This window comes from Callithrix jacchus, chromosome 8 (assembly GCF_049354715.1).
Source record: "Callithrix jacchus isolate 240 chromosome 8, calJac240_pri, whole genome shotgun sequence".
NCBI lineage: Eukaryota > Metazoa > Chordata > Mammalia > Primates > Cebidae > Callithrix > Callithrix jacchus.
This window is the reverse complement of record NC_133509.1, coordinates 59,033,247-59,049,315: the sequence shown is the minus strand read 5'-3', so window position 1 is coordinate 59,049,315 and position 16,069 is coordinate 59,033,247. Positions and strand designations below refer to the sequence as shown.

Sequence of the window (16,069 nt, the reverse complement as noted above, 5' to 3'; positions counted from 1 at the left end):
TCTACGTGTTCTTCCAAGGTGTTCTTCAAGTAGGCTTTTGTGTTTATGGGCTTACAAAGTATTCCTGAGCAGAGTCCATTTTTCTTTGTCATCCAGCTCCAGGCAAGAAGCAAGTAAGTTTCTTGGTCCTTGAAATCAGCCACCAACTTGAGACAAAAGATAATTCTGAAACCACCATAGAGCATGCTAGCTATTCCATAGCCTCTATAAAGCAAGCCTTTTCTAATTTAATTATATCACTTGTCTATTGCTGAACTGATGAGGACAGCCTGAGTTTGTTCTTCCTCCTTTAACTTAGGGGTCAGTGTAGTCTGTTGTAGCATTTCTGAGCACAAATTCTGCAGAATTGATTACCCTACTAAGATGTTCTGCATAGCATACCTCCCCTGCTCTTATCCCTACCTCCTTTTCATTCACAGTTTACATTAACTTATTAAAGTTTTTCCAAAGTTCTGCAATAAAGAGCAAAGCTAGATCTCATTTCACGAAGTCATTTTGCCATAGAATTGAGTTTTCTTTGGAGCACCGTAACTCACAGAACCACTTTGGCAAATGCTGACATAGATGGTAAGAGCTTTGGAGTCAGTACATGGCTAATCTTGGGTAAGCTACTTCACCTACCTGGGCATCTGTTTCCTTGACTGTAACATAAGGGTAAGAATATCTTCCTTTGAGGAATGTAACATCTTACCATAGCACCCGCCACCTAGTATGGTAGCTGTTCTGTGATTGTGATTGGCTGATGTTCATACTGTATCCTGCCCAGCTTGGGTTAACAGCTCTTTCTTTCGGAAAGGCTCAATGTAACCAGAATTTTAAAAGAATTTTTCTGGTTAATCATTACCACAAAAGTATGAATGAAATTTAACTTTTTGGAAGAATCTTCATCTTAGAAGAGGAAATTAGAAGTTGTCCAACATTGAAATACAGTGATGTGATTTAGGATTGATTAGTCAGTGTAATATAGAAAGAGCTTGGTATTGCCTAAGCTCGCACATAATTAATGGATTTTGTGAATTAAGAACCAGCTTCTATCACCCGGCAGGCCTTTGAATTTATTCACTCTGTTCATTGAAGTAAAAGCTAATATCATCATTATTATTTAAATTATTATTCATTTATAAAATATTTAGTGACAGTCACAGTACTAAGCAGAGCCTTCTTTGAAGCATCATGATTATCTTGCAACTGAATTACCAATGACGGGGGCAGAAGTAAAGCCACTCATCACAGGAAGCAGAACAATGTCTAAGTGGTACTGAGTGGATTTTGGACCGAAAGGAGACCAGGCTGTCAGGGAGCCAGATCTCTATGTAACTTTTCTTTTGCTCTTATGTGTTTAGTGATAGAGCCACTGAGCAATAAAATTCTCACAGATTGAAATGAGAGAAAGGAAACAAACACCATCTTAGGTGAACCCTACCATTTTCTATCCAGTGAAATTAATTTGCATGTCACTTATACTATAACCAGACTTAATAGTAGCTTAGGTACTCCCCATGAAAGTGGTTTTGTTAAGAAAAATAACTCAGTAGATTAAAATAGAGCAGGGCCTACTTCATCTACTCAGAGGACAAATTGTTATTGAATACTTTTGGCATACTGTATGAGAGTCACTAATGTTCCTAGCCTATGAACAGATTTAATATCATAGATCTCCAATTCTTGTGTTTATTTTGTTGGAACCCAAATCTATTTAATATATATATATTTTCCCAAAATTCAAATTGGTTTTCCTCTAAGTTAGTTTAGATAAGTGGGGGTTTATTGGATAGTTATTCTTAAGTGGTGAAATTGATTGTGGAACAGAAGTAGTCCAAGCAAAACTATTAAGAAGTCTGGCTGGGTGCAGTGGCTCAAGCCTGTAATCCCAGCACTTTGGGAGGCCGAGGCGGCTGGATCACGAGGTCAAGAGATCAAGACCATTCTGGTCAACATGGTGAAACCCCGTCTCTACTAAAAATACAAAAACTTAGCTGGGCACGGTGATGCATGCCTGTAATTTCAGCTACTCAGGAGGCTGAGGCAGGAGAATTGCCTGAACTCAGGAGGCGGAGGTTGCGGTGAGCCGAGATCATGCCATTGCACTCCAGCCTGGGTGAAAAGAGTGAAACTTCGTCTCAAAAAAAAAAAAAGTCTCTGCTTTAAGAGTGTTCTTAGATGAGCACATTGACTCAGCACTGAGTATAGATGGGCATATATTTACTGATTATTTATGTTTTAGATTATTTTCCTGCTGCCTTATTTTGAAAACAGGATGAATATTTTACATTTCAAATACCTCAATATGTATTTTATAGAAGTAACTGTTGAAATTGCCTTTTACTAGCAATAGAATTAAGGATTTTAATTACCAAGATGCACCCTGATGTGTAGGGTGATAAAGTGAAATATGAAATAATGTTGATAATTGAACTATTGATGTATTTTATGTTCTTCTAAAAATGTTTCCTCCTTTCTCTTCTTTTGTCACTTCTCAATATATTTTATTCTCTCATTTTTCTATACCTTTAAATTTATTTTCATTGTGTTCTCAGTGATTGAAAACAATGCAATAGCTTTTTCTCCAGTTGCTCTCTCAATGAAGTCTTCTAAATCACTTAACATAAAAGATGCCAGCGTATATATATTTTTTAAAGCACACATTAAGTGGAACTGATATGAAGGCAAGATCAATGGAGCAAGATTGGTCTCTGCTCCACTCTCCAGAGACTAATTCCAAAGGTAGTTGACTTTATTTGCCATGGTTGACAGCTTTTCAGACTGCTTGAATAAATTTGGGTATTAATATGCTTCCTGTCTATTTAGAAAGAATTACTATGCTATCTGCCTCAGGAGTCTGCTTTATTTCCAGATTTCACTCAGCACAATAGGATGCGTCCCAACTTTTGAGTTAGGCGTCCTATTTACAAAACATGCCTTGATTTAATAAATATGTGTTCAACACCCTCTCTGAGAAACATGCTACACTACACATAGCAGGATATACAAAGATATGTAAGGAGTATCTTCTGCAACCTTCAAAACACTTAGCCCTAAGATAGGAGAGAAAAGAGAGAAAGATGCAATGGATATGTGCCATTTTTTTTCAAAGTAACCTACAGAGAAGATACAGTCTGAAGGAGGGTGGAGGGACAAACTCCCAAACTTGCAGATACTGCGTGTATATCTTCGTCTCCACAGCAGTCACGTGAAGCAAATGGCACAACCCACATTTTACAGATCAGACAAATCACTCCCTTCGAGTCATTCTGCCAATTGTGTCAACATAATAGTGCCTGGTACATAGTATGTACTTCATGAACAGTTTTGAATGTTGAATACATCTTTCAGGGAAGCAATTTTGAACATATACCAAGAGCCTAAAACATGTTTGTGTCCTTTGAACAAGCAATTTCATTTCTAATAGTTACCATAGATGTAAAGATCGTGTGTATATGTGAGGCAAGAGGATGGTAAAGAGGCAGAATGTAGAAACTGTATAGGAGGTGACCTTTAGTTGTATGGGATAAAAATGAGGAAGGTGTCTAGAATAGACTCCCAGATTTCTGGCTGGATTAAGGAGCTGGGCAGATATTGAGGTTGTTGCCAAGCTGAGAACCCAAAGGAAAAGCAGGTGTGAAGGGAAAGATAATGAGATGAGGTTTTTACTTACTGAACTCAAGATGACTTTGGATCATTCTGTTGGAGTTTTCCATAAGGAAACATATGGATCTGGAGCTCAGCATCATGACCTCGTGAAAAATAAGGATTTGGTCATGGAAGTCAGGAGCTGGTTGAGATTGTTCCAGAGAGAGTTTATAGAATACAAAAGAGAAGAGAGTGAGGAAAAGGACCCTAGGATTATAGTTTGAGCAATAGGATCCCAGATAGAAGAAGACAAGTCAGCAGAAGATCTAAGTCAAGAGAGAAGAAATATTAAAGATTTAGTTAATGGGGAATAGAGAAAAATGATGCACTTCAAGAATTTGTAATCCAGCTGGGAAGTTATTACACCTCAGGTTAAAAAGTCAAGGAGGAGAAGAGTTGCCCATGATTGTACTTAATTAAGTCCCCAAGAAGGATAAAGATATTATTTAGGGAATTGAGGGGAGGGAGAGATTGGAATTGACCTGAAGCTTAATAAAGGTGATGGTACTTCACAGGGCCTGAAATGTGGGTAGAAATGAAACTGCAAAAGGGTATTTCAACTGAGGAAATGAAATTTGTTCAAATTCATTCTCATGCCTGAAAATAACTGAAAGTGGATTTCCTATTGGTAGTAGTCAGCAGTGTCATCTTCGAACAGTGAAGACAGCGTCTTGTTCTCTATGAGTTGTAATGACTCCTGGCTAAACAGTATCATATAAAACTGAGTGCGATGTTACTTGACATCACATGCAAGATTAATTTCGAGCAACAAAGCAATGGCTTATGTGTAGTGGGTTCATTCCAGAAACATGATGTGAAGATCATGCAGGTCAATTCCAGTGGGAAAAGGCAAGTCTTGGTTTTATACCCTCTTAATTTTACAGCAGTTAATTCTAAAATCCTTTCTATTTGATGCAGCTGTTCCTAGCAGTGAGGTTGCAGATTTCCTGCCCTATCTTTTCCCAGTTCTCTGGTGGCTGAGCTATAAATATATGGAAGGAGGCAGAAAAACAGAGATTTTCTTGTGCCCTCTCTGTACTCCTCTGCACCCTTCTCCATCTTCCTGTTTCACCTCGTTGGCCTCTTCCTTTTTGAGAACACTTGACTTTCAATGTGGCATGGATAATAACTCTTAATTTACCAAGAGGGAGTACCTTGAGGACAGAAACAGTCAGGCGTTACCTTGGGAAATAACCTGTCAAAACCTATCTGTATGCTAGTCTGCCCACAGTTCTATCCCAGTGATTGCTTCTCTGGACCAACACCGTATCTGCAAAGAACAAGGTAAAGAATAAGCAAAAGTCACTGGAAAACCAGGCTCAAGTGCTATCCATGTCACTTCCCTAGTGATACGGTCTTGTGCAAGCCACTTAACCTCTGCTAGTCTCAGTGGTATCAGTGGAATCGTGACAATCAAATGAGATATTTTGAAGGTGCTTTATGATTGCAAAGTGCTACTCAAGTGTTAAGCAGCATGAGTAGGCTATTATCATACTTATGAGTATGATATGAAAGCAAAGGGGGACCAAGATTTCTTCTCCTAAATCTGTTCTGAAGACCCAGACCTTTCATTCCAACCTTGCATTCAACCAGATTTGCCTAGAACTGCATTTCCTCTGCTCCTTCTTTATCTGTGCTGATTTATCTTGGTTCATATGCTTGATTTAACTGAGTAACAGAGTTAACCCCATTCTCCTCCCCTTAGTGCATAATTGAATCCCTTGAAATCTACCACTAAAGAAGAAAAATGGAAAAACATTTACTAAGTGCTTCCTCCAATCTAGGCACTTTCTTTGCCTTAGATCCTTTTCCACAAACCACAGATTGTTCCCACAGAAGAGAAACTAAGAAGCCTTTGCAGCTGAGACCAGTGAAATTTGCATTTCTATCAAAAGCTGTCTGTGGCTAGATGTATCCATCACAGGTACAAAGTTAAATGATGTAATAAACTTATTCAAGACATAAAGCCATTATATAAAATGCCATTAAATATCTTACACTCAATCTTAACAAAATACAGCTATCAATTTCCTTTGGTTGTCATTTTGCAAGTTGCTATTTCTCAGTGATTTTTGCACGGGCAAGTATTTTACTATTGAATTTTGCTGCCCAATCCTGGCAAATGGGATGTCAGGAATGCATGACCCTTTGAGATGCGATGGCTTTCAACTTTCATGGCATCATCACTCTAGGCATCACCATCTTCTAGGGCTGGTTTCTATCACTGTTTTGTACCTGCTGGTTAAGTATGGTCCCGAGGCTCCATATTTCACATACTAGAGATCAGAGGCAAGGAGGCCCAACCATCCAAGCCATGGTACAGAATTCAAGGTTAGGAGCAGACACATCTACTCTGAGCTTTGAGACTGGATCATAGCTTTTATGAAGCTGTACATTTGGGAATGCTCTTTACTTCCTGGAAGAAGGGGTAAAATGGAGAGGAAGAGTTGGAAGGAATATAGAACATTCTATCTGGAAAAGTTCTGTGGCTTATTCACCAAAACCACAGGTCAAAAGGAAATAACATAAGATCCAGATATGTCTCATTGAACTTCCCTAATTCTGTGAACTTGTCAGCATTTTCATTTACCTTTGCAAGCCAAGTCCTAAATCCAGACAGGCCCCATCCTTTTGAGCCTCATCAGATAGAAAACTGGCAGAATGGAAATGATTGGCATGTCAGTTATGGGATTATAAAGAAGCATATAGGATTTTCCTAGGTCCTGCAGTCAGTGGGTGTTCTTGCTGTAAGTCAGTCAGTCAAACCCAATCAAAAGAAATGTCAGGGGACCGACTCAAGATGGCGCGGTGAGAACAACCCAGGATTGAAGCTCTCAGTGAACGCGCAGAGGGTGAGTCAGGGCTGCATTTCCAGACAGATCTTTCTTGCCCACAGAACGGGGAAATTCCCAGGTATAAAAGAGACGCGGGATGCCAGCACAGCGGTTTTGGCTGGTGCAGCCAGCAGCCGGCACTACAGGGCAGCGGCGCGCCACAGCGCTCTGCACAAAGTGCACTGGTCCAGGTGCCCTGTTTAACCGGCAATCTGAGACTTGAGAGGGCAGATTGGCATATCCATCTGATTGAACGGGACTTGGACAGTGAGCCAGGCCAGGAGATTTCAGGGAAACGGCGTTTGGGCCAGTGCAGTGGGACAAACAAAACGGCGATTCCAAATGCTCCAGGTGGAGAGTTTCACTGCGGGCACAGCTGAACCCAGGACAGTGCAGCTCGGTGGGGGAGGGGCGTCCGCCATTACCGAGGCAATCCACCCCTACTGAGGTTATACTCCCATTGCTGACGCAGCCTGCCATTGCCAAGACAACCTGCCACAAAAGAGAGACTCTGCCGCAGGGCATAGCCTGTGGCAGCAGGGCGGAGACCGCAGCAGCAGGGCAGAGCCTGCAGCAACAGGGTGGACAACACACCAGCAGGGCGGAGCCTCGGCAGGCAAATAGTGACTAGACTGCCTCCTAGCTGGGCAGGACAGCGCAACGGACACTCATAAAGAAAGCCCCAACCCTCTGAGACAGAGCATCTGAGAAAAAAAGGGGTTCTTTAATGAGTTCTGCTACAGCAGAATTAAACGCAGCAGCCTAACAGCCCTGAATGAACAACAGAGCTCACAGCTCAGCACTTGAGTTCCTATAAAGTACAGACTGTCTCCTCAAGCAGCTCCCTGACCCCTCTATATCCAGAAGACTGACATTTGGCAGGCATCATTCTGGAACAAAGATAGCAGAAAAAGAAACTGGTAGCATCCCTCGCTGTTCTGCAATCACTATAGGTGCACCCCAGACAAGCAGGGCCTGGAGTGGACCTCAGCAGTCATATAGTGGAGGGGCTAGACTGGTAGAAGGAAAACCAAGTAACAGAAATACTTCATCAACAATCTCGGCGTCCACTCAGAGACCCAATCGAAAAGTCAGCAACTACTCAGACGACAGGTGGATAAATCCACAAAGATGGGAAGAAACCAGCGCAAAAAGGAGGAAAACACCCGAAACCAGAACAGCTCGCCTCCTACAAAGGAACAAAACTCCTCACCAGCAAGGGAACAAAGCTGGACGGAGAATGACTGTGATCAAATAACGGAATCAGACTTCAGAAGGTGGGTAATGAGAAACTTCTGTGAGCTAAAATAACATGTTCTAAATCAATGCAAAGAAACTAAGAACCTTGAAAAAAGAGTCGAGGAAATGATAACAAGAATGGATAACTTAGAGAGGAATATGAATGAATGTAAGGAGCTGAAAAACAATACGAGAACTTCACAAAGCATGCACAAGTTTCAACAGCCGAATTGACCAAGCAGAAGAAAGAATATCAGAAGTCTAAGATCAACTCAATGAAATAAAATGAGAAACCAGATCAGAGAAAAAAACGCAAAAGGGAATGAACAAAGTCTCCAAGAAATGTGGGACTATGTGAAGAGACCTAACCTACGTTTCATAGCTGTACCAGAATGTGAGGAAGAGAATGAATCCAAGCTGGAAAATACTCTTCAGGATATTATCCAGGAAAATTTCCCCCACCTAGCAAGGCAGGCCAACACTCAAATGGAGGAAATGCAGAGAACACCAGAAAGATATTCCACAAGAAGAGCAACCCCAAGGCACATAATCGTCAGATTCACCAGGGTTGAAATAAAGGAGAAAATACTAAGGGCAGCCAGAGAGAAAGGTCGGGTCACCCACAAAGGGAAGCCCATCAGACTCACAGCAGATCTCTCGGCAGAAACTCTACAAGCAAGAAGAGAGTGGGGGCCAATATTCAACATCCTTAAAGAAAAGAACTTTCAACCCAGAATTTCATATCCAGCCAAACTGAGCTTCAGAAGTGAAGGAAAAATAAAATCCTTTGCGAACAAGCAAGTACGCAGAGATTTTGTCACCACCACGCCTGCTTTACAAGAGGTCCTGAAAGAGGCACTACACATAGAAAGGAACAACCAGTACCAGCCATTCCAAAATCACACTAAATGCTAAAGACCATCAACATAATGAAGAATCTACATCAACTAACGTGCAAAACAGCCAGCTAGCATCAAAATGGCAGTATCAAATTCACACAACAATATTAACCCTAAATGTAAATAGGCTAAATGCACCAATCAAAAGACACAGACTGGCAAATTGGATAAAAAAACCAAAACCCATCAGTGTGCTGTATCCAGGAAACCCATCTCACATGCAAGGATACACAAAGACTCTAAATAAAGGGATGGAGGAAGATTTACCAAGCAAATGGAGAGCAAAAAAAAAGCAGGAGTTGCAATTCTCATCTCTGATAAAATAGACTTTAAAGCAACAAAGATCAAAAGAGACAAAGAAGGCCATTACATAATGGTAAAAGGATCGATACAACAAGAAGAGCTAACGATCCTAAACATATATGGACCCAATACAGGAGCACCCAGATACATAAGGCAAGTTCTTAATGACTTACAAAGAGACTTCGACTCCCACACAATAATAGTGGGAGACTTTAACACTCCACTGTCAATATTAGACAGATAAACCAGACAGAAAATCAACAAGTATATCCAGGGCTTGAACTCAGACCTGGAGCAAGCAAGTCTGATAGACAATTACAGAACTCTCCACCCCAAATCCACAGAATATACATTCTTCTCAGCACCACATCACACCTACTCTAAAATTGACCACATAATTGGAAGTAAAGCACTGCTCAGCAAATGCAAAACAACTGAAATCATAACAAACAGCCTCTCAGACCATAATGCAATCAAGTTAGAACTCAGAATTTAGAAACCAACTCAGAACCGCACAGCTTCATAGAAACTGAACAGCTGGCTCTTGAATGTTGACTGGATAAACAATGAAATGAAGGCAGAAATAAAGAAGTTCTTCGAAACCAATGAGAACGAAGACACAACATGCCAGAATCTCTGGGACACATGTAAAGCAGTCTCTAGAGGAAAATATATACCAATAAGTGCCCACATGAGGGAAATGGAGAGATCCAAAATTGACACCCTATCGTCAAAAAAGAAAGAGCTAGAGGAGCAAGATCAAAAAAACTCAAAAGCTAGCAGAAGAAAAGAAATAACTAATATCAGAGCTGAACTGAAGGAAATTGAGACACAAAAAACCCTTCAAAAACTCAATAAATCCAAGAGCTGGTTTTTTGAAAAGATCAACAAAATAGACAAACCACTAGCCAGATTGATTAAAAAGAAAAGAGAGAACAACCAAATAGATGCAATAAAAAATGACAAAGGGGAAATCACCACAGATTCCACAGAAATTCAAACCATCATCAGAGAATATTACAAACAACTCTATGCACATAAACTAGTAAACCTGGAAAAATGGATAAATTCCTGGACACCTGTGTCCTCCCAAGCCTAAACCAGGAGGAAGCTGAAACTATGAATAGACCAATAACAAGGGCAGAAGTCGAGGCAGCAATTAAGAGCCTACCACACAAAAAAGGCCCAGGTCCAGATGGGTTCACAGCCGAATTCTACCAGACACACAAAGAGAAGCTAATACCATTCCTTCTAAAACTATTCCAAATAATTCAAAAAGAGGGAATACTTCCCAAATCATTTTATGAAACCAACATCATCCTGATACCAAAACCCGGCAGAGACCCAACAAGAAAAGAAAACTTCAGGCCAATATCCATGATGAACATAGATGCAAAAATCTTCAATAAAATATTGGCAAGCCAATTGCAACAGCCAATCAAAAAACATATCCACCATGATCAAGTAGGATTCATCCCGGGGATGCAAGGCTGGTTCAACATACGCAAGTCTATCAACGTAATTCACCACATAAACAGAACCAAAAACAAAAACCACATGATTATCTCAATTGATGCAGAGAAGCCATTTGACAAAATTCAACAGCCCTTTATGCTAAAAACCCTCAATAAACTCGGTATCGATGGAACGTATCTCAAAGTAATAAAAGCTATTTATGACAAACCAACAGCCAATATCATACTAAATGGGCAAAAACTGGAAGCATTCCCTTTGAAATCTGGCACTAGACAAGGATGCCCTCTTTCATCACTCCTATTCAATATAGTACTAGAAGTTCTAGCCAGAGCAATCAGGCAAGAAAAAGAAATAAAGGGTATTCAGATAGGAAAGGTGGAAGCCAAATTGTCTCTATTTGCAGATGACATGATAGTATACCTAGAAGACCCCATTGCCTCAGCCCAAAATCTCCTGAAACTGATAAGCAGCTTCAGCAAAGTCTCAGGATATAAAATTAATGTGCAAAAATCATAAGCATTCCTATACACCAATAACAGACTTAAAGAAAGCCAAATCAAGAACGAACTGCCATTCACAATTGCTACAAAAATAATAAAATACCTAGCAATACAACTCACAAAAAACGTAAGGGATCTCTTTAAGGAAAACTACAAACCACTGCTCAACGAAATAAGAGAGGGCACAAACACGTGGAGAAACATTCCATGTTCATGGTTAGGAAGAATCAATATCGTGAAAACGGCTATACTGCCCAAAGTAATTTACAGAATCAACGCTATCCCCATCAAGCTACCATTGACTTTCTTCACAGAACTGGAAAAAACCACCATGAACTTCATATAGAACCAAAAGAGAACCCGCATAGCCAACTCAATTCTAAGCAAAAAGAACGCAGCGGGGGGCATCACACTACCGGATTTCAAACTATACTACAAGGCTACAGTAATCAAAACAGCATGGTACTGGTACCAAAACAGAGATATAGACCAATGGAACAGAACAGAGGCATCGGAGGCAACACAACATATCTACAACCATACAATCTTTGATAAACCTGACAAAAACAAGCAATGGGGAAAGAATTCCCTGTTTAATAAATGGTGTTGGGAAAACTGGCTAGCCATGTGCAGAAAGTAGAAACTGGACCCCTTCTTGACACCTTACACTAAAATTAACTCCATATGGATTAGAGACTTAAGCATAAGACCTGGCACCATAAAAACTCTAGAAGAAAATCTACGCAAAACTATCCAGGACATAGGAGTAGGCAAGGACTTCATGACCAAAACACCAAAAGCATTGGCAACAAAAGCCAAAATAGACAAATGGGACCTAATCAAACTCCACAGCTTCTGCATGGCAAAAGAAACAGTCACTAGAGTGAATCGGCAACCAACAGAATGGGAAAAAATGTTTGCAGTTTACCCATCTGACAAAGGGCTGATATCCAGAATTTACAAAGAACTCAAACAGATTTACAGGAAAAAAACAAACAAGCCCATTCAAAAATGGGCAAAGGATATGAACAGACACTTTACAAAAGAAGACACATATGAGGCCAACAGTCATATGAAAAAATGCTCATCATCACTGGTCATTAGAGAGATGCAAATCAAAACCACATTGAGATACCATCTCACGCCAGTTAGAATGGCGATCATTAAAAAATCTGGAGATAACAGATGCTGGAGAGGATGTGGAGAAAAAGGAACACTTTTACACTGTTGGTGGGAGTGTAAATTAGTTCAACCATTGTGGAAGACAGTGTGGCGATTCCTCAAGGCCTTAGAAATAGAAATTCCATTTGTCCCAGCAATCCCATTACTGGGTATATATCCAAAGGACTATAAATCGTTCTACTATGAGGACACATGTACACGAATGTTCATTGCAGCACTGTTTACAATAGCAAAGACCTGGAACCAACCCAAATGCCCATTGATGATAGACTGGATTGGGAAAATGTGGCACATATACACCATGGAATATTATGCAGCAATCAAAAATGATGAGTTCATGTTGTTTTTAGGGACATGGATGAATCTGGAGAACGTCATTCTCAGCAAACTGACACAAGAACAGAAAATGAAATACCGCATATTCTCACTCATAGGCGGGTGATGAAAAATGAGAACACATGGACACAGAGAGGGGAGTACTAAACACTGGGGTCTCTTGGGGGGAAAAGGGAAGGGCCAGCGGGGGGAGGAGCTGGGGAGGGATAGCCTGGGGATAAATGCTAAATGTGGGTGAAGGGGAGAAAGGAAGCAAAACACACTGCCATGTGTGTACCTATGCAACTGTCTTGCATGTTCTGCACATGTACCCCATAACCTAAAATGCAATAAAAAATTTTAAAAAAAAAAAGAAAAAAAAAGAAATGTCAGCTCGTTTCCTAGACACTAGACAAGTGGCCTTTCTGCATTGTGACCTGCCTTCCTCTCACAGGGCACTCACCCTGCAGGAGTCTGGTCACTGTGGGTCAGCTGAGCCAGCTTCTAATGCTCCTGCTCTCCTTCTTTCAGGGAACAGCATCCTCCATTCAGCTGCTGACAGCGTGACCAGCGCAGTGCAGAAGGCAAGTCAGGCCTTGAATGAGCGTGGAGAGCGATTAGGCCGAGCAGAGGAGAAGACAGAAGACCTAAAGAACAGTGCCCAGCAGTTTGCAGAAACTGCGCACAAGGTGGGCCAAGAGAGGGTCGGGCTTCTCAGCTCTGGGATGTTGCAGAGCTACAGTTCCAAGAAACTTTATTTCAGTGTTTTCCTGTGATGAGAGAGAGAAAATTAAGCTTTTTATTTCCCCTTTATGTAATTCCCATCTGCTACTTACTAAACACCTGAGTCATGGAAAATTTCTTCTTGTACCTGGTTTCTTTGGGCTCTTTTCTGATGTCTTCGTCCCTATCTCTGACCTTTTGACTTGGATCTTTAGAAACTAGGGACCATCTTTAGTTCCTGTCCAGAAGTTTAGAGCTCAAGTTTCGAGGCACATAATGGGGAGTGGAGGAGAAGAGATCAGGTCTTTGAATATCCCCACCCCACTTAGCCAACCCATGGAGGATGTGAGGCTGCACATGCTTACTTTTCCAGCCTATCCCTTTCTCATCCTGAGTCTAGCACTGTGTCCTTATCTCTTCACCAGACACAAAGTAAGCCCTAGTCCCAGGGCACTACGCACCTCAAGGCTAGTTTTCCCTCTGAGAGGGGTCAGTTCTTACGTCAGGGCCTCAATTCTGGGATTCTGAACTTAACTAGACCAGAGCTGAGCTGCCTGCCATACTCCTTGCTGCCCTGAATCCAGAGAACAGCGTTTCCTGCATGACTGAGCACGCACTCTGCACATTCTCACACTCACTGAGAACTGCGCCTTTCAGAAGGGAAAGGGGGAGTTTTTATTGGCAGCCGGCTATCTAAGGCAGCCACAAACCAAAAGAAAGAGAGGCCCTGTTGGTCAGGTGATAAAGATGATTTATTACTGTTCTTGTGCTTCGGATCAAAGGGCAGTTTTTTTCTGGTTAATGGTTTGAATTTAGGCTTCCAGAAACAACATCTGCTGATGACTTGTGTTGGCATGTCAGACTTATGATCTGGCCCTTCCAATACACTTTTCAGGTGACCTTTAGGAAAAAAAAATTGGCTTTAACAGAAACCCCATTTCTGCTGAGGAAACAGGGATGGATAACCTTAAAAAGCAATGAGAAAAATATCACCAGCTGAGCTGCGGTGACCTCTCCTGGAGGCTTACGCTAAGGTCCAGCTGGGGATCCAGCTCTGAGCCAGTGACTCCTGCCTTCTCTTCCTGCATCCCCTTTGCACAGCTGTCTTGTGGCCTCATTCATTCTCTGTCAGACAGGGTCTTACTGCACTGTTGCCTGTGGGCCCATTTGAAGTTCCTTGAAGGAGATTGACCAGATCTGTCTGCAAATGCAGGCAGCCCTGCTGGAGACCAGAGCCTCAGATTGCTGCTGTTAGTGCAGATGCAAAGGGAGTGAACTCGGATTTCAGGTCTCCCTAGTTCCTTCCTCCCTTCTGCAGCCTCTGTGACACAGAGATAATGATGACATGGAAATGCTAGTTACAGCCTCAGGTTCTGTAACAACAGCAACTTCCGTGATTGCCATGGGAGACGGATAGTGGAAATCTGGGGAAACATTTAAATTGTTGAGTTGGGTAGAGAGGACTAAGGGGAATAACTTTTTAACAGTCTTCAGCTCTGGGAAGGGTAATATCTTTCATGTTTTCCCACACAGAATAGAGCAATCAATAGTACACTGATAAAATTCTGCTAAAACAAGAGTTTAGGTTAATGATTAAACCATGAACCAGGTTACCAAGGAAGATTGTGAAATTGCTCTTCCTAAGGTGGAGTAGACAATACCTGGATGTCATCTACGTAGGCATCCCTCCCAGAGGGGGCTGTACAAACACTGGATTGGATAACCTAACCAGATGGCCTAAATTCTTGGCCCTGGTGGCCCTGTTTCCCCGATACTGTGGCCAAGTTTTCTAGGTAGTTGGGAAAGCAACATGGAATAGTAGTTAACATCTTGTGTTTGAATCCAGCTCTGTCTTTTACCATCTTGGTGACCTTGGGCAAATGCTTAATTTCTCTAAGACTCAGTTTTCTCATCAGGAAAATAGAGTACTATTCTTTATGAGACTAGTATCTACCTTCTAGAGTTTTCAGAGAATTGAATGAGTTCAAAGCTGTTAGTATAGTATGTAACACATATAAGTCTAAATTATTATTTATAATTATTAAAAATTGTTTCTACCAACCCTGTCCTATTCAGTCACATAATGAGTATGACATGGTAATCGCCCTCTAAACTGCATACCTCAACCATCCCTTGGCTTTCTGTTGAAACTGCCCTCTGCAACCCTAATGTGACAGGCAAGCAGTCCAAACCCATACCATCTTGGCCCCTGCAACTTGTAATAAGTAACTAAGGTCTGTAATTTCCACCCTACCCAGACAATGTGTAAATTATCTTGACTTCTGTGAACCACTTAGTAACAACTGGAATATCCAAAGTCCCCTGGCCCTTGGAATGTCCAAAGCCCCTCACCCTCATCTCTGCCCAGGAGGTGATTTACAGAATGTCCAAAATCCACTGACCCTAGGAATGTCTGAAGCCCCTCACCCCCACCCCCGCCCCTCACCCTCACCCCTGAGGTGATTTACGGGCATAAAAGGTCTTGACACCCATGGGTTGGAGAGACATTAGTCCTCCATGGCTGCCGGCAATAAAGACCCTGCAATTTGGCATTCTTTTGTCTTAGTGTTGACTTTCTATGCTCGCTCTGTTATAACAATGAGCACTACAGAGGGACTGGTTAATTGATACTGGTGACTGAGGATCCTCAACACAGGGACAGGAAAGAATGGAGGAGAAGATTTTGTACCTCCTACACCCAAAGGGAAAGGGGTATGGGAGGGCCTCCTGCTAAATGTTGATACTATCTAAACGCAAATCAGCCCTTGAAACAGGACCTGTCAGGATAGAAACTAATGCAGCCACCAAAGGCAAAAGGGCCGCTGGCTTGACCAGTGGAAAAATTTATGCTTAGCAGTTACCTGCTTTCACTCAGGAGGGATGAGGCATGGACAGCTTGTGTTTATTTTGGTTTCTCCTCCCTTAGGTAATCTTGAGGGGAGGAGGAGGAGCTACTAGTGTCTGTTAA

The 16,069-nt window shown here is 41.6% G+C and overlaps 1 protein-coding gene across 4 annotated transcripts in view; it reads left to right on the top strand.

Annotated features, from left to right (window-relative positions):
• The window catches only part of STXBP6 (syntaxin binding protein 6), a 275,229-nt gene that overhangs the window by 251,650 nt on the left and 7,510 nt on the right, over positions 1–16,069 (top strand). For all 4 annotated transcript variants that reach the window (XM_009005857.4, XM_078334639.1, XM_078334638.1 and 1 more), the window contains exon 5: positions 12,910–13,067. In XM_009005857.4, coding sequence (XP_009004105.2) covers positions 12,910–13,067 — 158 coding nt within the window. The remainder of the gene's footprint in view (positions 1–12,909; positions 13,068–16,069) is intronic.